The sequence below is a fragment of the Miniopterus schreibersii genome (assembly GCF_964146895.1).
Source record: "Miniopterus schreibersii genome assembly, chromosome: 7".
Taxonomy (NCBI): domain Eukaryota; kingdom Metazoa; phylum Chordata; class Mammalia; order Chiroptera; family Miniopteridae; genus Miniopterus; species Miniopterus schreibersii.
The window spans coordinates 45599254-45622780 of record NC_138108.1 but is presented as its reverse complement, the minus strand read 5'-3'; the positions used below and the strand labels follow the sequence as shown (position 1 = coordinate 45622780).

General features: G+C 38.1%; 1 protein-coding gene across 1 annotated transcript; it reads left to right on the top strand.

The window, feature by feature from the left end:
- Positions 1–652: 652 nt before the first annotated feature.
- On the top strand, positions 653–14624 carry LOC308559404 (uncharacterized protein; the record flags this gene model as incomplete). The annotated part of the gene is made up of 3 exons (XM_081142171.1): positions 653–658; positions 12920–13351; positions 14613–14624. The coding sequence occupies 3 exons, from the start codon at positions 653–655 to the stop codon at positions 14622–14624; spliced, it is 450 nt and encodes a 149-aa protein (XP_080998297.1).
- Positions 14625–23527: the final 8903 nt, after the last annotated feature.

Genomic DNA, 23527 nt, shown 5'->3' with positions numbered 1-23527 from the left:
TCCTTTAGCAGCTTCTCACAGTAACTCTAAAGCTTTGTTGTTGTTTTTTATTATTAACATTGATATTCATATTTTAAACCTTACAAGAGCAAGTTTTGGATGGTTGTTTTCCTGCAGATATATTCTGTATGTGGGGGTGGTAGGTGCTTCCTGTGGGACAGAACATCAGATTTGTGCTGACAGGTATTGTCTGGTACCCGACCTGTGTGAAATAATCCATAAAACATTTAATGGCTATCTTCTTTTATTAAATGCTAATTATCCATATCCTGTAGACCGTTTCCTAGGATGCTGTGAGATAGGTCCTTTGACTGAGAATGTTTTTGTTCTGTAGAATTTGGAAACAACAGCTGCTTCAATCAGCCTTTACCTGGTAAACCTTGTAAACTGAGCATCCCACACAAGCAGGGGTTATGGTCGAGGAAGCACTTCTCTCTTCCATGACTCACTAAATAATGTAGCTCCCAGAGCTATGAGAGATTTGGTGTCTTGTGACCGCTATCTGGCGACGAATGTCCATCATGCTTGATGTTCATTAGTTAGATGAGATCAGTGAGATAAAGAACTGCTAAACGCGTGTTTTCCTTTAATGGCTGTGTAACTGTGGTAGCCGAGTCACGAGTCACAGAACAGGAACTTGACCGAAAAGGACATGGCGGTAAGATAAGCTTATTCCAAATATATACAACTTCATAAATTCTTTTAATAACTTGTCTTAGCAAGGTGTTTTGCCAGGTCTCTTAATAAATTGAGGAGATATGAGGAAGTACAATAAACAAATGCACTACTCCTGTATTTTTCTTCATGTATATGAATTATGCATGCATCTTATTAGTGGCAAATTAAGGAATGTACTAATTTTAGGTACATTTTCAGAAGGGAAACTAATTGAAAATCTGTTTTGATGAAGTTAGAATAGTCAGAAAAATTAATGAAATTGGTGACATCTAATATTAAGAAGCATTAGTTAATTTTTTTTATATTGAAAATTCCATTTCTTGAAACTCTAGACTCATTTCTTTCACATTCTTATCAGGTAGATGTTCAGAATCTGTGGGCCAAAACTAATTAAAATTTCCCTCCCCAAAAGGGGCAATTCTTTTTTTTTTTTTTTTTGACCAACATTTTTACTTATTGCCTTTAGGACTTTTTTTCCTCTGGTAGGGATGGGAGTGTGGGGGAGTATTGTCTGAGAGTATTTTGGAATCACAACAAAAATACCAAGACGTGGTTTATTACCACAATAGAAAAATAGAGTAAGTTGCACTAATTTTAGTGTTAAAACCCAATACTTTGGATTCTTACCCTTTTTGGACAATGCTAGTTGAACGTATTTCCCTAACCTTGGTTTGCTTTCAACAGTTGCAAGACTGAGGATTTCCTAGGCAGAGAACCTGGCTCAGTGACAACAGAAATTTGGCAGGTTCTTGGAAACCCTTTTGTTTTGTAGTTTGAAACTGCAGCTTGCTGATTCTGATATGCCTCACAATCTTCTTATGTTCTGTCATCTTGTTGGGATCATTAGCTACTGTTTTAAGGAGGCTAGCCTTCTACTGCAAAATATTTTTTCCTTCCAGGCATGTAGTTGCTGTTTCCAACGATGAGACACCAATACTAAAAAAATTCTATTCCACAGTACGTTTTTATTCTGCGGTGATGTTTTTTTAATTCTTTAATTGGTTGAGCCTTCATTTTGATTAATAAAAAGATTTCCTAACTTTGGTTGGTATGAAAAATGCTAAATTATATCTGAAAAAAATTGTATATTTTAATCCAATGAAAGGGCTTCAGGAGATGTTCTGATCTCTGAAATGCAATGATTAAGAAGACAGTGGGTATTGTGAAAAGAGAACATGTAATCAGTAGAAATGATGAGAATGGAAGCAAGCATTTGGTGCTTCCCCCCCAAAAGTAAATTGATTTATTACTGAAATTATTACACGAAGCAGCTCTGTCATGACATCCAGGCCCCATGCTGCATGCTATGTTTTCAGAACTTCAAAATAAATGATTGAAGAGAGCGAAACAGGATTAAATAGCCCCCTAAAGAACTCCACCTGCCTGCATCTGGCAAAAGGCTTTCCATCCAGGTCCCCTCAGGAAATATTTTAAGGAGGCTTCTCAAGTTCCTGGAGCTGGGTTTGTATTCTTTTCCGAAATAACTTTTGGCTGGTTACTTGATGAAGAGTGCCATGATTTTAGAGCAATGGAAATGACATCATTTGCAGTCAGGCCCAGGTATCATTTTATAGAAGCAATGTAAATATATATTTATATAAAACCACCAGAGGGAAAGAGGAAGGATCGCATGCTGATTCCAGGGAGGGTTTGGTAGTGCTGTAATTTAAAACAGAGATGACAGCAGTAAACTGACTCTTGGGTTTAAGTTACCTTCAGTGGCAATTCTCTGCTTAGTGAAAACTGAGAATATTGGAATTTGATGCTATAAATATTAGAGTAATGGATGGATGGGAAATTTTAAAATATTCCAGAAAAAATCATAATTGGTTTAAAAGGCTTTTTTTTTTCTTTCATGTTAGGAGATAGACAGTTTAAATTAATGCTATTAAAGACTAATGCTAAAAACTAAAGCTATTTAAGTGGCAAAGGCAATTGCCTCAACTCCCAATACACTGACACAGTTATTTTCATCTTTGAAATGCTTTCAGTTTTTGAACTTATGCATGTATTTTAAACTAATGAAGTATATTCTCTTCTGTGTATTTCTTTGCTTAATGTTATTCTGTAAATTTATGTCAATATTTCTATGTTTTCTTCATATTTACCAGTTTAGATGGCTACCTAATATTATTCGTGCCTCACCTATAGTTTATTAAAATATTCCACTTGCTCTGAACTTTAGGGTTTTTTTAGATGACTCTAAAAATGCTGTCAGGGATATTTGCATATAAAGAATGTTCTTCAATTAAGTTTTTCTTTAGAATACATTTTCCTTTTTGCAAATATAAGTCAAAGGTATCATCACTTTTGTCACTCTTGCCATCCATCGGGCTGTTTAAAACTTTCCACTTGTGATCATTCTGTAATAATCACGTATTCCTTAGATTTGGAAATCAGTTTCAAGTTGATAAATAACTCTGCTTTAAGCTCGAAACACTCATACTGGAAAAATATACCGAATTCAAAGCGTGTCTGCAAGTACAAGAGGCATGAGTTATGATTTACAAGAAGTCTTAGTAAATCAACCATACGAGACTATTTACAAAGCTTGTTTAAAATTTGACTTCAGGGAATTTCAGTGGAACGGGAAAGCATTTGGTAATTTTTCTTCTCACCAAGAATCACTCAGACTTAATTTTTCTTTGAGCAGATTGGTGTGCTTGACAGGCAAAATCATTGCTTTTCTTGTTTAATGAGATGGGCCATCAACCTTATTATTATAATTAGAAATAACTTTGATGTTACGGTAATAGAGGCAGGAGACAATTCTTACAATGATAGAGATCACAAGATATAAGGACACTTTTGTAAGAATCCAGTTTTTAATACTTTGACAACTTAGCTTGATATAAGGCTTTCCTTTCTTTGCTTAAAAATTCTCCCTCTATATGCCTGCTGCTCTTTCACATGAGATAGCAGATCATCGAGCAGCAGCATGAGCTACAGTCTTCAGAGTCCTAATGTGAATGTCAGTTTTTTATGTATATATTAAATCTTGGTGGGTTATTAGTGCTTCTTAAGGTATGGATTTCAAATCACATTTCTTAAAATCACCACAGAAGATTATTGAATAGTGATCTGTAATATCTTTGATAAATCAGGAATGATTCTCTGAAGAAGTTATGCCTTAAGTTGAGACTGGAAGCATAATTAGGAGACACAGTATTAGGAGAACAGGAGAGGCAAGAGTACTGAAGCAGAAGAAAGAGCATTTACAAAGGGCCTGTTGGAGGAGAGAAAGAAGGAATACGTGAGACGGAAAGGACAGAGTGATTAAATCCTAGAAAGGGAGCAGAATGGAGGGGAATCTTGGTTACACCTCTTTTTTTTTCTTTTTTTAAAAAAATATATCTTTATTGATTTCAGAGAGAGGAAAGGAGAGGGAGAGAGAGAAACAGAAACATCAATGATGAGAGAGTCATTGATCGAGCCCACAACCCGGGCATGTGCCCTGACCGGGAATTGAACCCTGATCGCCTGGATCCTAGGTCGACGCTCAACCGCTGAGCCACTCCCAGCCGGGCTTGGTTACACCTCTTAAATTACCAAGACCATTCCTTAAACAAGAAAAAATGCAGAGTTCATTTCATTAGGTTAGACCAAAACATTTCACGTGTCAGATGTGACAGTGCAAAATAGCATACTTTTCTATGGAATGCCAAGATTGGTTGTGTTAGGCCCTGATATTTTTTTTTTTCCTTAGGTCATCCATTAATCCTGTATCTTCTATGGACATTTTTCAATTTTATTCTACCTTAGTCAACCCAACCTCAACCTCAATGACTCAACACAGTGATACCTAACTTAGTGAAGGCACTCACTTGATAAAGAAAATCAAAGTTCTAAATTCCTGAACTCAAGTTGTTCTTGAGCATTGCTCACCTGGGTGGCTACATAAGATGGCAGGCAGGCCCCACCCCATATAGCAGTAGGCTTCTGGATGTGTGAACAGAAGTGAATTCTACGTGAATCAAAGTTTGCTTTTTGAGTATGAATAGGGGATGCTGTAACCAGCTGTCAGCCTTTGCAGCATGGTTGTAGGGAGATCACGCTGGATCTTCATTTCAACTCAGATTCTTTTTTCAATTAAATGACTTCTGTTATTATAAAACATACGGTTACCTTCCTCAGTTTATACATATCCAGATTCTGATTTATTATGCAATTCCCTGAATGCTGGGAAAGTCTTATCATTTTGTACATAAATGTTTCAGTTTCTTGTGTGGTCTTTAACAGATGCCAGCTATTTTTTAATAAAATAAAAATACAAAAAGTTATTTGTTAAGCATAATAGTTATGAAAATAAATACTTTTAAAAACTTCTCAATGTCATGACTGAGATGAATAATTAACCAATTTCTACTATTATATATAAACTAAGAAGGAACCTGAGGTTTGCCTTTTGTAGTTAGTGATTTTTGCTTTATGACAATATTTACCAAAATGACTTTGATGGAACACGACACCTGATGTTATGGGTACTTATTGATAAAAGATTCTTTCATTAAATAAGTTTAGAGCAACACTGAATTACTTGGGCTTTTTTTGTTGTCTGGAAGACTTTTCAAAGCCTTTGAAATGGAAGAGCACATTATAGTTCTCTCAGAGTGGGATGCATATTACCTTTCTTAAACTTGTTTAGATAATTCTTGCTATAATGCTTTCTTTTTTTCTTTTTTTTAATCCTCTCTCGAGGATATTTTTTCCATTGCTTTTCAGAGAAAGTGAAAGGAAGGGAGAGAGAGGGAGAGAGAGGAAGAGAGAGAAACATTGATGTGAGAGAGACACATTGATTGGTTGCCTCTCTCTTGTGTACCGACCAGGGCCAGGGATGGAACCTGAAACTAAGGTATGTGTCCTTGGCTGGAATCGAACCCAGAACCCTTCAGTCCACAGGCCGACTCTAACCTGCTACATCACTATAAGGTTTTCTGAGGAACATCTTGGAAGACTAGAGTTTAGTAGGGCTGTTACTGAACTCAGGGGTTCTCTGCTTGGGGTGCTCTATTCAAAAATGAGATGAGTTTGTTGCAGGGTGTTTTTATTTACTTACAGCAAGTAAAGGAGACAGGAGGTCCATATCCAAAGCTCTGTCTCAGGAAGGGAGGCTTAGCCATGGCTTATGCATACTATTCAGTCAATTGTATGTTGATTTCTTGGCCACATTTGTGTGGTTGAATTACTGTCAGCTTATCCTGTTTAGGCTGCATCTGCAAAATACTGTGCTACATTTTAACAATAGGAAGAAGTAACAGTTAGAACTGCCCAGACCTGAGACCCCTGTCCTATCTAAAAGGACATTCAGGGAAATGCTGTTCTCTGCCATTTGGCTGTCATTCCCTGTCTGGGGAGCATAGGAAAAAGAGTTGTTCCCAACCACATGTCACACCCCAGGACATTTGATAATAAGGGGAACAATGGCATGCATCATGACAATACTGAAAATATGTGTCAGCATGACTACCTGTTGGAATTAGAGAGAAAACATTTGTTATCGAACAAAAGTATTACAGCAGTCTGGGTCCAATCAGGAAATAGAAACCACACAATAACAGGAGAAGTTTAATACAAAGAATTAACAACCAGAATAAAAGTGTAACCCTAATAGATAACAAAACGCTACATGGTCTCCTGGGGCCAAGGGAGAGTCGAGAAGGAAGGACAAACCTGCAAAGGGTATAGACCTCCTTGGAGGAGGTGTGATTCAGCCCCATAAGAGCAGAGAAGCTTGCTGGTTTAGCAAGGCTGGAGCTAGTCTGGAGTTTCTAGGCAAACAATGGGCCACCCTCTGGGGTGCAGACAGAGCAGGTGATTAGCAGCTGGTGGCAAAGCCATGCAATGGACTCAGAGCACCTGTCTGGGCAAGAGGCCTTCCGAGCGCACCGGCTGTACAGGGGCTGGCAGAGGGAGCAGCAGGTCTCCGGGTTGCATGCAGGTTGCATGCAGGCTGCTCAGAGGCCTGTAGCATTAACAAACTGCTCCCTGTGTGACCCTCCAGGCCACAGGAAACTATTGGATTTGTTTCCATGTTGAAAGAGCTGTGGAAAGATTATCCCCAGGCAAAGCTAAAAGGTCATACAGAGGTGATACTCAATGACTGTGGCTGGGCAGCCTCCGCTGAGCGTTCTCGTATTCATGACCCTGTGACACCCTGCCCACGTAGGTCTTCTCAGGAAGACTTTCTCCTGCAGTGTTCCTCCAGTGCCCCCTACTGAGAAAGCTAAACCCTGTGCTCGCTTTAAAGGAGAAATGCTTAAAGGGATTCAGTTGTTCATCATGGACCATATATTGAAGGAGGCATTTGGAGTTGAGAGGCAATAAACTGACAACTGACACAAATATGACACTTATCATTTCTAATGGTGGCCTGTGTAGTAGTGGCGTGCCTGTCACCCTGTGTTGCTACGCAGTGTGAATGCTGGTACTACAGTCTATGTTTCTCACCTTCCCCTCCAAGTGAACCACCTGGAGGAGTGGCTATCAAATCACTTGTTTATTTGTTTGGTTGTTAACATTTTATTTTGAAGTAATTATAGATTTGGAGGAAGTTGCAAACATAGTGCAGAGAGATCTTATGTATACCCTTTACCTTCCTTCAACAGCTAATCTTACTTCACGTGTTTGTAGTTGTGTGAACAGCATTGAGTGTACTTACATAAACCTAGATGATATAGCCTACTGCAACTAGCTTATACGGTACAGCCTATTGCTCACAGGCTACCCTCCTGCACAGCATGTTGCTGCACAGAACAGCACAAGATTAAATCAAGTGCAAGAGAAAATGATGCAATCAAGAGACACGGTAAACTCGAGATGTATGAGGCTACTGCTGACGTAACAAAACGTACTGTTTCATGGAAAACTGTTTTTGTAAGTAGAAAGAATACCCTCTAAAATAATGATAAAAAGCATAGTACATAGTAAACACATAAACAAATAACGTAGTTGTTTATTATTATTATCAAGTATTATGTATACTGTACATAACTATATGTGCTATACTTTTTTTTTAAATATGTCTTCATTGATTTCAGAGAGAGGAAGGGAGAGAGAGAGAGAGAGAGAAACATCAATGATGAGAGAGTCATTGATCGGCTGCCTCCTGCATGCTCCAGACTGGGGATCGAGCCCGCAACCCGGGCATGTGCCCTGCCTGACCAGGGATCGGACCTCAATCTCCTGGATCCTAGGTCGATGCTCAATAGCTGAACCATGCCCGGCCAGGCTGTGCTAGACTTTTATACACCCGGCAGCACTGTAAGTTTGTTTACATCAGCATCAACACAAACATGTGAGTAATGCATTGCTCTACAAGATTACTATGGCTATGACATTACTGAGCAATAGGAGCTTTTCAGCTCTGTTTTGATCTACAGGACCATCATCAATGCAGTCTGCCCTTGACCAAACTGTCATTATGCAGTGCGTGACTGTGTAGGGCTTAGGTCTGTTATTTTAGTTTATCTTTCTCTATTTTTAGCTTCTCTCTTTCCTTTCCCATGCTTTCTGTGAGTTACTTGAATATTTCTTAGATTCCATTTTGGCTTATCTGTAGTGCTTTTTTAACACATCTTATATGTGGATTTTTTTAGTGATTTCTCTAGGTATCACATTACAGGTCCATAATTTATGGCAGTTTATTGGTGTCAGCACATTGCCAGCTTGAGTGAAGGGCAAACACTACCTCCTTGATCCTTTTACCCTCCCTAGTTTATAATGTAATCGTCTTAAATAACCCCTGTACATACATTGAGAACCATATCAGACAATGCTACACTTTTTATTTCAAACATCAACCACAATTTTAAAAATTTAGAAAGCCTAGTGCATTTATACGTGATTTTGCTCTTCCTTTAATTCTGATGTTCTACGATTTCTTCTTTGTAATTTCCTTTGTATTTCAAGAACTCCCTTACCTGTTCTTTTAGGGTAATTTTGCTAGCCATGAATTCCCTTAGTTTTCATAATTTTTCTTTCATTCCTGAAGGATGATTTTGGTAGAAATATAATTTGGGGCTGGCTGTTATTTTCTTTTAGCACCTGAAAAATACTATATCACTTCCTCCTGGCCTTCATGGTTTCTGGTTCCTGTCATTCAAATTATTTTTCCTCTATAGATAGATATCATTTCTTTCTCACTGCCTTCAAGATTTTAAAAAACTTTTGTTTTCTGAAATCCTATTTTGATTTATCTTGAGGATTCTCTCAGCTTTTTTCATCATACAGGTTTCTGTCTTTTTGCCAAATTTGGGACATTTTCAGCCATGACTCCTTTGAATGCTCTTTTAGTATGAACATCTTTTTCCTCTTCTGGGAGTCTAATGGCATGGATGTCAGATCTTTTGTTTTTGTTTCACTGGTTCCTGAGGTTCTACTCCTTTCCCCTCACTGTGTGTCCTCTGTTGTTTATATTGGGCAGTTTCTATCATTTTATCTTCAAGTTCGTTTGTCCTTTTGTTCCTTCCATTCTGCTGAGGCCATCCAGTGAGATGTTTTGTTGTTGTTGTTACTTATATCTCGATTCTAAAATTTCCATTTGGTTCTTCTTTATATCTTCTATTTGGTAAGTGTTTTCCTTTTTTTTAATTTTTATTTCAATCATGTCTGAAATTGCTCATTGAAGCAATTTTATGATTAAAATTCTTGTCAAATAATTCCAGATGTCTGAGTCATCTCAGGGTTGGTTTCTCTTGATTGCTTTTCTCCTTCAGGTTAGGTTTTCCTGGCTCTTGGTGTGACCATTGATTTTCAGTTGTATCCTGGACATTTGGACAATTATGTTATAAGCTTTGGATATCTGTTTCAGGAGGTACAGGGAGTTGTCTTATTACTGCCAAGTGAGGATGCAAGTCCACTTTTCCCAATTACTTTCCTTTTACTCCCTGGAGAGGGGTGATCTTATTAGTGTTTGGTGGAGATGGAATTTCACTGATATCACCCTGGCTGTCTGTGAAGGGGAGAATGCCTCCCCTTTGCTCTCCACATGGCCTCCAGTGACACCACTGATTCAAGAGTGAGGCCTCACTAACAGTGGATAATGGTGAAAGTTCTAGCTGCCAACTAAGTGTCCTCTAGTGCAAGTTTGGCAGGGGAGAACTGTCCCATTTATTAAAATTCTGGAAATCTCTCGAGTGATGAGTGTCTTTTGTTTGCTAATGGGATGATTGGTGGTTGGGATGGGGAGTGGGGAAGACTTAGTTAGCTTTATATTGGGAGTTGGTTATCAGAAAGACCAAAGCATGATTAGAGGGTTGGAACTCTTAATCCACCCTCTGACCTCCCAGGAAGGGAGATGGGCTGGAGGTTGAGCTAATCACTAATTGCCAGTGATTTAATCAATAAAGCCTATGTAATGAAACTTCCATTAAACTCTCTAAATTATGGGGTTTGGTGAATATATCAAGGTGCTGAGAGGGTGGCACAGCTGAAGAGGGAGGGCATGGGAGCTCTACAACCTCCCTTTCCCCATATTTTGCCCTCTGCATATCTTCTATTTGGCTGTTCCTGAGTTGTATCCTTTATAATAAACAGGTAAATGTAAGTAACATGCCTTCCTCAGGACTGTGAGTCATTCCAGAAAATCATCAAGCCTTAATTTAAGAGCCATTTGGTGAAAAGTGCATATAGCAACCTGGGATTTGTGGCCATCTTTTGAAGGGGTGGAAGGTATTCTTGTGGAACTGAGACCATAACCTGTGGAATCTGTGCTAATACCAGATTGTTAGTGTCAGAATTAAGTTGAATTGCAGGATATCTAGTTGGAGTACAGAAAGTTGGAGAACTGGTTGATGTGGGGAAAAAAGACACACATATTGTGGATATATTTTAGTATTTGCCTGGGATATGGCAATTATGTTCTAAGTATTTTCTATCTTGTTAAGTAACCCCTTTCCCACTTCTTTGACTAAAGAAAGCAAGCTTTTCTTGGGGAATTTTCTTTGTTCCCATTGGAGTCTGAGTTACTGCCTCTTGCAGCAACAAGTTCTGAATACAGAGGCTGAAAGAAAACACAGGGAATTTACCACCATAGCATCCCTCAAGTCCCAAAGTCCATAGGCAGTCTGCTTTCCCTCTGCCTTTCAAAGTCTATATACATAATTTCCAGAGTTTTAAGCTATTTTTAATAGGAAAAATAGAGAAAGATATGCTTATTCCACCTTTATCTAGAACCAGAAGTTCCAAATCAGTATTAAATATTAGGATCTCCTCTACAGTAGAAAAATTATTTTCCTCTCCCACTTGTCAATTTTCCTCCTCCTCAGCTTTTCATTCCTAGCTATGCAAGGTTGGCTCAGAAAAAAAATTCTTTCATTAAATAACCTTTTGAGGTCATTATTACCAGCTGTGAAAATGTCTCAACCATTCCCTTGTTAATAAGATATTTTCCAAAGTCCATTTACACATGAGACACAGACGTTTCCAGCATATGTTGATTAAATTTTCAACATATGCTAATCAGTTTCCAAACAAATATTCAGGTTTTATTTGGTTCTACTGTTTTATTGAGACTTTCTGTAATAAGTGACTAATCCAATATTATTAATTAGCAATATTATTAAAGCCAAATATTTCTGTCTGTTCAGCCTGGATTTGTGGCTTAAAATACCCTCTTTCTTCTCCGAAGCACTTCTATATGAGGCTCATGTGTAGCATAAATATTTGAGTGATTAAAATGTTGTTTTAGCCAGCGATGGGGCTGGGAGTGGAATTAACAGCTATTGGGGGTGAGGTGCTCTAATGTAAACAAAGTTTTATATGCATTATCTAATGTATTTCTCAAAATAAAGCCATTATATATATATATATATATATATATAATTCATTTTACCAATGAAGCTTTTACAAGGTCACACAGTTAGTAAAATCCAACCTGTGATTGAACTTGTGCTGTAAGTAGAGAGCTAGCCAGCAGTTCATGAACCATTAGTAGACCATTAAATCAATTTAGTGGGTAGCAAACACATTTTTTTTTAAACTAAAGCATATCAGAGTAGAAAATATCACCACACATTTCACATGCTAAGGGAAAGTATTGTTTAATAAAAACAACAGTTTGCTTCTTTTATATATATATTTATGTACTGAGTCCCAATGCAGAAATTGTTTTTCATAGCACACTATGTAGTTTGCACAGAAGTTTAGAGCCATTATGTTAGGTGACCTGTGAGATGCTTCCAGGCCTTAATTTAAGTGACATTGTTTACCAAACCCACTAGGAGAATACTTTTCCTGGAAAATGCATCATCCCTCAAGAACAACATTTATTTTTTTAAAGCCCCAAATTTACTGTGTAGAATCTCCGGGTTAGAACTGAATATAGCCGTTTCTATGGCAAAATTTCATGCTAGTGTGTAACTCTTGCTATCTATGATTTGTGTGTGTGTGTTTCTTTTAAGAGCACATTTTGCCATTTGATTTTTTTCTACTAACCCCCAAATTAAAAAAAGTTAAAATTCCAATCAGTATCCCAATGAGATGTGAATTGGACACTTAAAGTGCAAAAGAGACATTATACTCCAGTGGTTAAGTGAGCAGATTGTGGAGTCACACATGTATTTCAAATCCAGACTTTCTCATTCAGAACCCTGGATAAATTACTTCTCAATTCCCCTACCTGGAAAATAGTGATAACAGCAGCAACTAACTCATTTTGATACTGTTGGGATTAAAATGAGAGATATAAAGAAAGATGCAGACCACTCCAGATTGGTAGATGGTGGTTTTAATAAGCAAGAGAACCTACATGCAAGACTTGTCTTGGGTGACCACAAGACAGGTAGCTCTCTGTACCAGCTTGCCAGATGTTTATATGGAGGTCTTAATGAGATTCAGTCATGTATATAGTCCAGGAGCTCTCAACAACACATTATTCTCTCAATATTATGTCCTTGAAATGGCTCCTAGTGCAAACAGTGATCAGAACATACATTCCAAGGGCAGGGGAGGGAGTAAGGAGCCTGCTATGGCCCAGGTCCAGCTCATGGGTCAACGAGTGGTCATGTCCTCTCAATGACCTCCTCCAACACTTTGGGTGTACAAATCAGTCCTGTCCATAATCTAATTGTAGACTAACTGGCATAATTTTGTAGATTCAAGTTAAAAGCCAGAAATTAAATAGCAAAGCTGTTTTTTTTACACTGAAGCACAACTCCAGGAGCTGGCACTCCTAAACACAGTGTTTTGAAAATGGCTCATACACCTGAGCATATTTCTGATGAAAGGACTTTTAATATTGCAGGACAACCTGGAGCCATCCATGTTCCCGATGCAGAAGGGCTCCCTGAACCTCCTGAGGCAGAAATGGGAATCTAGCGATTACCAGAAAAGTGAGTGCTGTCCTGGGGGCAGTCGTTGCAGGCTCTTCCAACCTCGAGAAAGCAAATTGCTTGAACCTGAAAGAGAAGTAGTGTCAGCATCTGGACCTCCAGATTCCCCAAGTCTGCCCTGCAGTGTAGAAGAGCTATTGAGCTCAGAGCCTGAAGAGAAGGGCCCTGAGGACAAGAGTGACAATGTCAGGGAATGCAGCGGGCCCGAAGTGCTGAAGGAGGATCCCGTGAGTGGCCCACGCAGGATAGAGCGGTTCTCCATCGCCCTGGATGAGCTGAGGAGTGTGTTTGAGGCTCCTAGGAGTGGACACAGACCAACTGGACCCACTGAATACGGCCGAAAGGTGAGGAGTCACTGATAAAGAGTCAAAGTTTACAGATGACAAGTCAGACAGCTGCCTAGCCTGATGTTTATTTCTAAGCATGTAATTTTTTCACCCTCACCGGTACTCTAGATAGATGTCCTGAAGCAACCACATAATATGGTGTGAAATGTGGCATCCTCTACTATTGACTCCCTCTGTGGTCTGTTCCACTGGGGACTTGACCTCCTTTCACTGCCACTGAAACAGCTCTGATAGGTCCTCCCATGCAGATGTTTCTTTGTGTACGTGCCTTGTTTCCACAACTAGGTTGTAAGTTCCTTAGAGGCGAGGACAATTTCTTACCACTCTTTGTACTTCAAATATCTAACAAATGGTGCTGCATTTAGCCAGAGCTCAGTGAGGATTTATCAGTAATGATGGTGAAATGGAACAAGTGAAGGCTTCGGAACCATGGTGACCTAGATTTTAATCCTAAAGCCTGACGTTTACTTCTCTAGCCGCGTGACACTTACCCTTGTGAATACAGATGTCTTAATCTGCTACTTTATAGGGATCCTGGAAGGATTATTGATAATATATTTAAACCACTACACAGAGAGTCTGGAATCTTTTGCAGGGCATGATGATCACGCCTCAGTGATTATTGTGTACTTTAATGTCACGTATAAAATATGTCTATTAGCTAAATGGGTCATTTAATCAAATGCAGAAAACAGGATTAGCAACATCATTAATGGAGACCACATTTATACTTCTGTTGTCAATTAAAAGCAGCCACTGTTTAAACTGGAATTGCTTGAATGTATTGCGTTCATTAGGGTCCCTACGTAAGAGATTATATTTGAATTTCATAAATAATTAATAAATGATCCCAGGTTTTCCATTAGGAAACTAACTCCATGTTTTGTTAATTTTTTACCTAGTGACAGTTATCAGAAAGGTACAGTCCTACTCATATTAATGGGTAATTAGCCTTCATAGAAAGCTTCACAGAAATAGAAAATTGTTCTAAATGAATGATTTTGTTAATACTTGCTCTCAGTTTTCCTATTGGGACATATATAGTAGTTACAATAAGACCATTCTTGTACATCAAATAACTCAACTTGGTTTAATGAGAAAAAGGGATATGAAGTTATATTTATGAGTTTTTACTGAAACTAGAGGATTTCTCAAAAATGCAACCACTTGCCAAACCCTAATTTGAGAATTTTCTTTCCTCCTTTTTTAATTCCATAGGTGCAATCCTTTTTGTTTATAACTTTGTAATATCTTTTAGTTGGATGTCTAGGGATTGGGGTACACTTAACATAAATATTCACAATTTTATTTATTTATTATCTGAATAAATTAAGCAAAGCCACAGAGAAGTTTCCATTCAATCTGTGTTGATTTAGTATAACAAGTTAGGACATTTATCAGAGATAATTGACAAAATAAATAGTCAAAAGTAGAAAAAGTCATCCTTATAACTTATATAATGTAACCTATCCTCATCTGAAGCAGATGTAGCTGCCTAAATGCAATGGTGAGAAAAGGAGGCATTAATAAGGGTTTCTAGTTGAAAGGAGAGATTACTGCTATTGGAATGGCATGTGATTTTGGATCTAGTGCCCATAAAAGAAATTATGGAAAGAAGCAGATATATGAAAACCACCATTTGGTTTACAAAAATGGACTTTAATACACTGTGTTCTAATGTACTCTCATAATCTGGCATTTCCCTGAATGTATGAAACATGGATTGTGCATTTAGAAACTGCTCTTCCACAGCAAGGACCCATGATTTTTAGAATCAGTTTTCATAAATAAGTATTAGGAAAGTTTGCAAAACTCTCTCTATAAATTCCATATGGCTTCTAGAACAAGCAGGAAAAAAGGAAAAGAAACACAATAAGTCAATGAGAACTTAACTTGGTTTCTTCTAACTAAGTAGGATTGTCACTTGAATGAGTAAATTTCTCAGAAAGTTTGGGGAAGGAAGGAGGGGAGGAAGGAAGGAAGGAAGGAAGGAAGGAAGGAAGGAAGGAAGGAAGGAAGGAAGGAAGGAGGGGAGGGAGGGAGAAAGAGATAAGAAGGAGGGGAAGAGAAGGGAAGGGTAAGGAAGGGAAGAGAAGGGAGGGGAGGGGAAGAGAGAGGAGGAGAGGGAAAGAGAGGGGACGGGAGAGAAAGGGAGGGAAAGGGAAGGGAGGGAAAAGAAAGATTATATAAAGAATATTATAAAAGAATAAATAGCCTGGCCGGGCGTGGCTCAGCGGTTGAGCGTCGACCTAGGATCCAGGCGATTGGGGTTCGATTCCCGGTCAGGGCACATTCCTGGGTTGCGGGCTCGATTCCCAGTTGGGGATGTGCAGGAGGCAGCCGATCAATGACTCTCTCATCATTGATGTTTCTATCTCTCTCTCTCCCTCTCCTTTCTTCTCTCTGAAATCAATAAAGATATATATTTTTTAAAAAAAGAATAAACACAATAAGCTTGTGAGATACATATTCTTACATTCATATGTTTTTTCTTCTATGTTTGATATAGTTTATGTGAAATGTATGTGTAATTTTTAAACAAAATGGACTTAATTCTGGCTCTACAGTTCTGACTAGGAGCTGTATTTACACTAATTTGAAAAAGAACAAGACAGTGTGAATTCCTTCTTCTTTCATGCTCCCAATTGCTGTCCATAGAGCTCAGACCCTGAGGCCACTAAGAAGTGTCCCAGAGGATCCCTTCAGCCTTCACTGTGATGCCAGAGTAAATAAAGGGTTTCTTGATTCCATTAATTAATTAATTTTGCCTTTATTTCAGTCAAGTTTCCAAATGATAAGTTATCTGATTTTCACAGTAGATTACTTAATGATTTCTAGTTATAATCTTTTCCCCAAAGCCCCATTCACTTGTGCAGTCAGGTTGAATTTACCTAATGCCCCAACAGAGACTGTTTCTACCACTTACTCAGGCCCTAGGTTGACAAAGGCCATTCAGACATAAGCTGAACTTGATCAAGAAAGGAAGCAGAATCGCTGCCTCCTAGTGGTGCTGCCTCATGCATTGATCCCATCTCAGGTGTGATTGCAGACTTGAAGAACATGGATATACAAGGCTAAGGGACTGGGGAACTGCACATGCATCAATGATTAAACAGCATATAAATAATTAAGTATGGTATAGCTTCTTCCAGAATATGTTATTTTCATTTCCTCCAATAATCGAAGCCTCTGGTTTTTCCTTTAATGACCAATTTGTCATCTCCTACTATTTGGTTCTGCATAAAATCAAGCCTTTAAAAGCACAGGTGAATCATGGCTTGCAGTTTGGCGTCCCCTACAAAATCACTTCATTAGATGCTTGACATTATGTTTGCTCCTTAAACCCAGGCATGTGGGGACTTGGGGATTAATTTATTTCTCATCTCAGAGCAAGAAGCACTACTTTTCTGTCACTGCTTTCTAACAACTCCCCCATCTCCCAGCCTCTTCTCAACAATGTTTCTGAGATAATTCCTGTCCAGCAGGATTTATTTTGTAAAAGCATTTAACAGGACAGAGGCTATTACAATCACCAAACTCTCAAAAATCTAAAGCTAAATATTTTTTTTTTCCTGAGAAGACTTTTAAAGATCTTTGAAGAAATAAAGTATTTTTTCATTATGGCTTAAAAGTGAGCAAGTAGTATTTTGTAGAGTGGAAGTAAATAGTTTACTGAGAGAGATCACTACATTTTTGTGTGAGAGGACATAATATATAGAATCATAATTTTCATTTTATCATAGCATATAAGAGCATAATATTTGATGACTAAGGGTCAGTTGGAAAACTTGGGTCAGCTACTTCCTCATTGCATAAATTTAAATGACTTATTTCACCTCATTAATCCTTAATTTTCACATATATAAAATGAGAAAATTAAAACAGCACAGGATTATTGTGAACATAAAAGTTATTTAGCCCATCCAGGCGTAGCTCAATGGTTGAGCTTTGACCTAGGATCCAGGAGATCGCAGTTCGATTCCTGGCCCAGGTACATGCCCAGGTTGTGGGCTCGATCCCCAGTGGGGGGCTTGCAGGAGGCAACTCTCTCATCATTGATGTGTGTGTGTGTGTCTCTCTCCCTCTTCCTTCCTCTCTCTGAAATCAATAAAGATTTATTTTAAAAAAAATTTGTATAACACCTGAAGAAGTGATATTTAAGAAGTAGCACTAAGTGAAATTTAAGAAGTAGCACCAAAATATCACTAAACAAATATTTCTTCTGTTTCATCTTCTCTGATATCATTTCTGTAACTCGGTGCATGTCCTTGGGGAAATATTTACTCTCAATGGATGTCTGTTTTCTTATCTATAAAGGCAGAGGCTTACACTATAATTTCTAAAAGTGGAAAGGTGCTCTGGGCAAAGAAATTCTTATTTCACGTCTGACAACACCTTACTCTTTTGCAAAGGCCCCACTTAGAGGAGCTCTCATTGAATATTCAGTGGAGCAAATGCTAATGAAATGTTCCAACAGGAGTTGGAACAATCCCATTTTGAGATGAGGAGACAAAGAACCACAATTTGTTAAATTATAGTTTTCAAAGCTTTATTAAAACCCAGACAGAGATATGTTTGCCACCTTCATTTTCCTTTCCAATTAAGAGAAAGTCACTGGCATTTAGGTACTCAAAATCTAAATCTAAAAGAGGTGTAAAACAGTATAAAAGTGTTTACCATATTTATACACACACACTCCAATTAAACTTAGACTCAAATACACCACAAAGATGGACCATAATATTTTGTTGCATTTTATACAGGTTTTCCTTAGTGGAATAATTTGTTAGTGCTGTTTTCTCAACTAATGTTAGTGATCTTTGGTTGTTCATTTCATCTGTTTGTATATTACTTTACTGCCTCCTGTCTAGTGTTTCATGTTAGAAAAAAATATCTGTATGATCTGATGGTAAAACTCCCAACCAAACACATTTGCATGGTCTTTAAGACTTTCATAGGAAAATGCCATCTCCTCACATTAGTGTCTCACAGTGATATACGTAGTCACAATATGACATTGTTTAAAAATGTAGTGCCAATAGCCACAGAAAGTTGTTAAGCAGTACTGACTCAACCTTCAACTGGGAAAACCGCTTGCCAATTCATGTATTGGCATATTCTTTGACAGTTGACTTGGAAGACTAGTGAGGGTTTCCATCATTGTGTTATAAGAATAGTGATTCCAGTCCGGCTGGTGTGACTCAGTGGTTGAGCATTGACATGTGAACCAGGAGATCACGGTTTGATTCCGGGTTGTGGGCTTGATCCCTGGTAGGCGGCAGGCAGGAGGCAGCTGATCAAGGACTCGCTCTCATCATTGATGTTTCTATCTTTCTCTCCCTCTCTCTTCCTCTCTGAAATTAATAAAAACATAAAAAAAGAATAGTGATTCCAGCTCTGCTGCCTCTGATGTGAACCCACTTTCTTTCACTCATTCTATAGATGTTTATCTGACATTTCTTCTTGCTGACCAAATTAATTCAATGAGTTCCATGCATGACTCTTTTTCCCCTTCCCTGTCCTCTCATTGCTCATTTTCATGATCTACCAGGTTCTCTAGGAGAGTCCTCTCACCATCCAGATCCACTAAAGGGGGTAATTTTAAAAAAGTTGGTAAAATACATTGAGAAGGGTGATTAAATAGGAAGAACTCTGGCCTCTATTCAGGGTCTTTGACTCCATCAAGGGTCATGGAAATGACTTTTTAATCACTGAAAGTCCTCCAGCAATCCAAAGGCCATCCTGAAAGAAGTTAACATAGAAATTCCTTTGATGAAACCCAGACAGATAAACTTCTATTTACTGTGGAGAAACCTGGAAGAAACCAACTTAAGTGGTCAAAGTTAATGTCACTAGTAATAAGACAAATTAATATCATGTACCTCCAGATATGATGTAATGTGAACAGCAAAGCATCACTCCTGTGGTATTCTTGCCAAAATTATGTAATTTCAATTTATTCATGAAAAAAATCAGATAGATTCATGGAGGGAAGACATTTCACAAAGCTGTTGGTTATTGCTCTTCAAAAAGAGTAAGGTTGTGTTGGACAAATATCGAAAACTACCATAGACTGGAGGCAACTAAAGAGACATGATAACTAAAATGAGGATGGGATCTGCTATTGAATCTTGGACCAGAAAAGAATGCATTAGTAGGAAAGCTGGGAAAATTCTAATAAAGTCTGATTATTTCCTGGTTTCAAAATCATATTATGGTTAAATAAAATGTTGAAGGAAAGCTGGACAAATGGTATATGGGAATTCTCAAATGGTATATGGGTATTATTTTTGCAGCTTTTTGTAAATCTAAAGTTATTTCAAAATAAAAAGTTAAATAGTTGTTAACATCATTGTTGAGGATTTAGTATTGGGTAGTAGAGAATTATGGTCTCTTTTGTTTTGATTTTTCCAAAAATAATAATATTAAAATTTTTTTTAGATATTCACAGATGCCTCACAGCTTTAATATAGTTAATTTCAGAGGATTTCTATTTTATTTGACATTTAAAAGGCAGATACATAAAAATTCACATCCAAAAAAGCCAAGTTTATAGTGTTTAGTATTTTTAAGCTATAGTTTAAGAGAAATCACATATTTTCTATATCTGTCATAGAAATCTCTGTAGTCTAGTGTTCATAAGATTCTGAAGTGAGACTGTCTATGCTTAATTCCAACCTCACCACTATTAGAATTGTAAACTTGGCCCAGTTTTTAACCTCTCAGTGTTCTCAATTATAAAATATGCATAATAAAAGCACTGTAGTCATTAAAAAACCTGGGAATAATTGACTAGTGATGTGTAACATCATTGTAAGTAACAGCAAATCACCACTCTAACTGGCTCACCCAACAAAGAAATTAACCCACTCACTAACTATTAACTGACCAGGACTCCACCTCATCCTTCTGCAACCGCCTGGGATCCAATCCATCCCCACCAAGGGTCTACCAACAACAGCACACAGCCTCTCAGGGCCAGCTTGGGGCAGAGCCAGCAGCCCTGAGGGCCAGGCTGCCAGTGGAGATGGTGGCCCATTCCAGCGAGGCCTGGCCCAGCTTGTAGCTGGCAGCCTGGAAGGGCCCACCTGGAGGCTGGAGGTAGAACTGGCACACAGCAGGGCAGGGCACTGGGGACCTGGGAACCGCTGGCCAAAAGTGCCTGGGGCCATGCTGGGTGGGGCCTGCCTGCCTGGAGCAGCTCTACCCTTGACCTACAATTAACACTATGTTAGAGGCAGCTGCCATCTGCTGAAAAGAGACAACAGTGGCAACTGTTTGCTGTGGCTCCGCTCTGCGCCCCACCTAAGGTGGACTGCAGCACAAGGCTGCCAAGGGTGGGGCTTTCATATTAGAATAATATATTATTCTTATATCCCCTTGAAGAATGTGCTCCTTAGCTCCTTGACCTTCAACTTCTAAAACCTTGGCAGTTTCAGCCATTTGATCTTTTCCTATAATCTTAGAATCTGTGCAATTAATTCTTTTCTTAGCAAAGAGAATTTAAGAAGCCTAATCAGTAGTTCAGAAGCTAAGTATATGGACAGCCTTATGGTTATATCTGCTTTACATTTATATCCCATTTCCACTTACTTAACTTCACTACATTTTCAGGAGTAGAGCCCTTATCTTGTTTTTATTGTTTAGGTTTTTGTTGTTGTTTAGACCCTTGGTTCTATCTTGACTACAGTCCTTCCAAGTCATGGCCTCAAATTCAAGAAACTCTAATTATCTCTTATCTCAGACTCAAACTTTAGTAGCTATAACTATTGCCTTTCTGATGCTGATTTGCCAGCAAGCTTCAATCCCTATAATACATTGCCAGCCCTCCAAAATGCTTACCCTCTTTTGAGTGGGATATAATATATTGTCTTTTCATGGATTTCCCAATTGCTCCTGAAGTCTTTTCCTTCTGTTTTGAAGTAGGTTCTCTGATAGTCAAATTCCTTAACTCTATCAGCTCTCCTGTCTGGTCTTTCTCACTGCAGACCTAACCCCAGGGTTGATACAGTAAAGCCGTCTTTAACAAAGTAGTTGCCTTCTTTTATTCCAGCAAGTCCTTTATTTGAACTGAAAAGTCTAGCATCTTTTGTCAAGGTCGAAAATTCAAGATATTTCTTATGAAGTGCAGTGAAGGCCCTGACAATTTAGAATGGATGTGACTGTAACAATGGGTGCAGCCATCTTGGTACCCTCTTTCTGGATATGAACCAACCTTTAGACACAGAATTGTATTCTTATTTTAGCATTTGTTTAGCACTCACTATATTGTGTATGGAAAACAAGTAGTTAATACATTTTCTTACTTGGAAAAATATTTCTCTATCTGTTTAATGTGTAGTGGGGAGTGAATGCAATGAGTTCCAAACACCTGAAACAAATTCAAGCTCCATTAATGTTTCACATCTATACCAACTACCAAATATGATGATTTATGATACTTAATAGTATACTAACTTGTTTTATGTCAGTGGAAGTCATTTATTGGATGCCGTGAGACAAATTGCTCTTAAGCATAGTAATGCATCATAACGCATGCAGTCACCACCCCCACCCCCTACTCGAAGCATGTCAGGAGAATACATTTAAATTAATCAAAATGTTCGGATTTCAACCTTGAAATCGCATTTTTTATTAGTAAATAAAGATGATATAAAATATTTCCATTTCTGATTATAATGATTTCATATTTTAAAATCGAATCTCTTTCCCATTTACCTTTATTTTCATTTGTTAGAAGCAATTTTTTTCTTGTTTGAAATATATTTGAACTTCTCATAAGGCAGGAAATTCAAGTTATGAAACAACAACAACAAACCAAAACCAGGAGTTCCACAGACAAATCTCTCTCTCTCTCTCTCTCTCTCTCTCTCTCTCTCATACACTAATACATAGGCTTTTAAAAATATTTCATACTTAAAAGTAAATTTGAGAGGTTGAAACACATGTGTCAGTGTCTCTAAGACATTCATCCAGGACCAACAATTGTGTTTTCCCTGAGATATATTTCAGGTGTGCTGTTTGGTTTCCAGCTATAGCCTTTTTTGCAGGGCCCATGCAGTTTTATCCCTGAATGCCTCACCTCATCCTAACATTGGCCTGCCCCTTGGCCACGGGGGGAGAAGGCACTGTGCTGCTGCTAATGGCCAGCAAGTAGTAATTATTGAGCACTGAGTATTTGCCAGGCACTCTGCTGAGGGTTTCATGGACATTGCTGCCATTTGATGCAGCTATTTTCGGAGTGAGAATTATCATAATTCCCATTTTACAGCTGGTGGAGAAGTTAAGTAACTTGTCCAAAGGTGCTCCATTGATAAGTAACAGAGCAGAGATTTAACCCAATTCAGAGCCCATAATATTAAAAACACTACTCTCTGAGTGCTCTCTGGATTCATGCTGTCCATTTCCATCCAGGATCTCACAGCTGTGTTTCTGGTATGAATGGATCCCAGACAGACATAGAAATCACTGCAACTTTTACACATCACAAACACTACCATATATCCTCGATTCTGACATACACGTATTTTGACATGTTAACATCTTTGAAATTGACATACTTTTTATAGTTGATGGCATTTCATAGTTTGTCAGCATTTTCCCCCTTTCTTAGAGGTACAAAACATAATGATGTCATTTTACTTTTGATAAAACATAATGTAAATAAAACATATATTTTGAATACATACAATAAAAAAGTTATTGAACATATATTGTGTACCAAAAATATACTAAGCACTTTGCATATATTTTCCCTCTTATTTTTCATAGCTGTCCCATGAGTTAAGCTAGATCAACCACCACTATGCAGATGAGAAAATAGAGGCTTAGTAAATGCCCTTTTTGTCGTGAAGTATATTCTTTTTCTGTAAAGAAGTGCTTGAAAAAGAAATCTAATCCACACAGGCTGAGTCCAGTGGCCTTATTCTTAAATGCTGGGGAAGCTAGTTTTTGCATTATGCCTATTTGGCTAATAGAGTTTAAAGTAGGCTGAAATTTTCCAGTCTAATGCACAAGTAACTTTGTGCAAAATAACTTTCATGCTAATAAGGAGCTTTATAAAGAAGTGAAAGCAATCAACAATGGCTTATTTGGTAGGATGGGTAAGCATTATATGTATGTCTTTCTTCTTCCAGGGACTAGGAGTGGAAGCAGAAATGTAACCTGACCTGA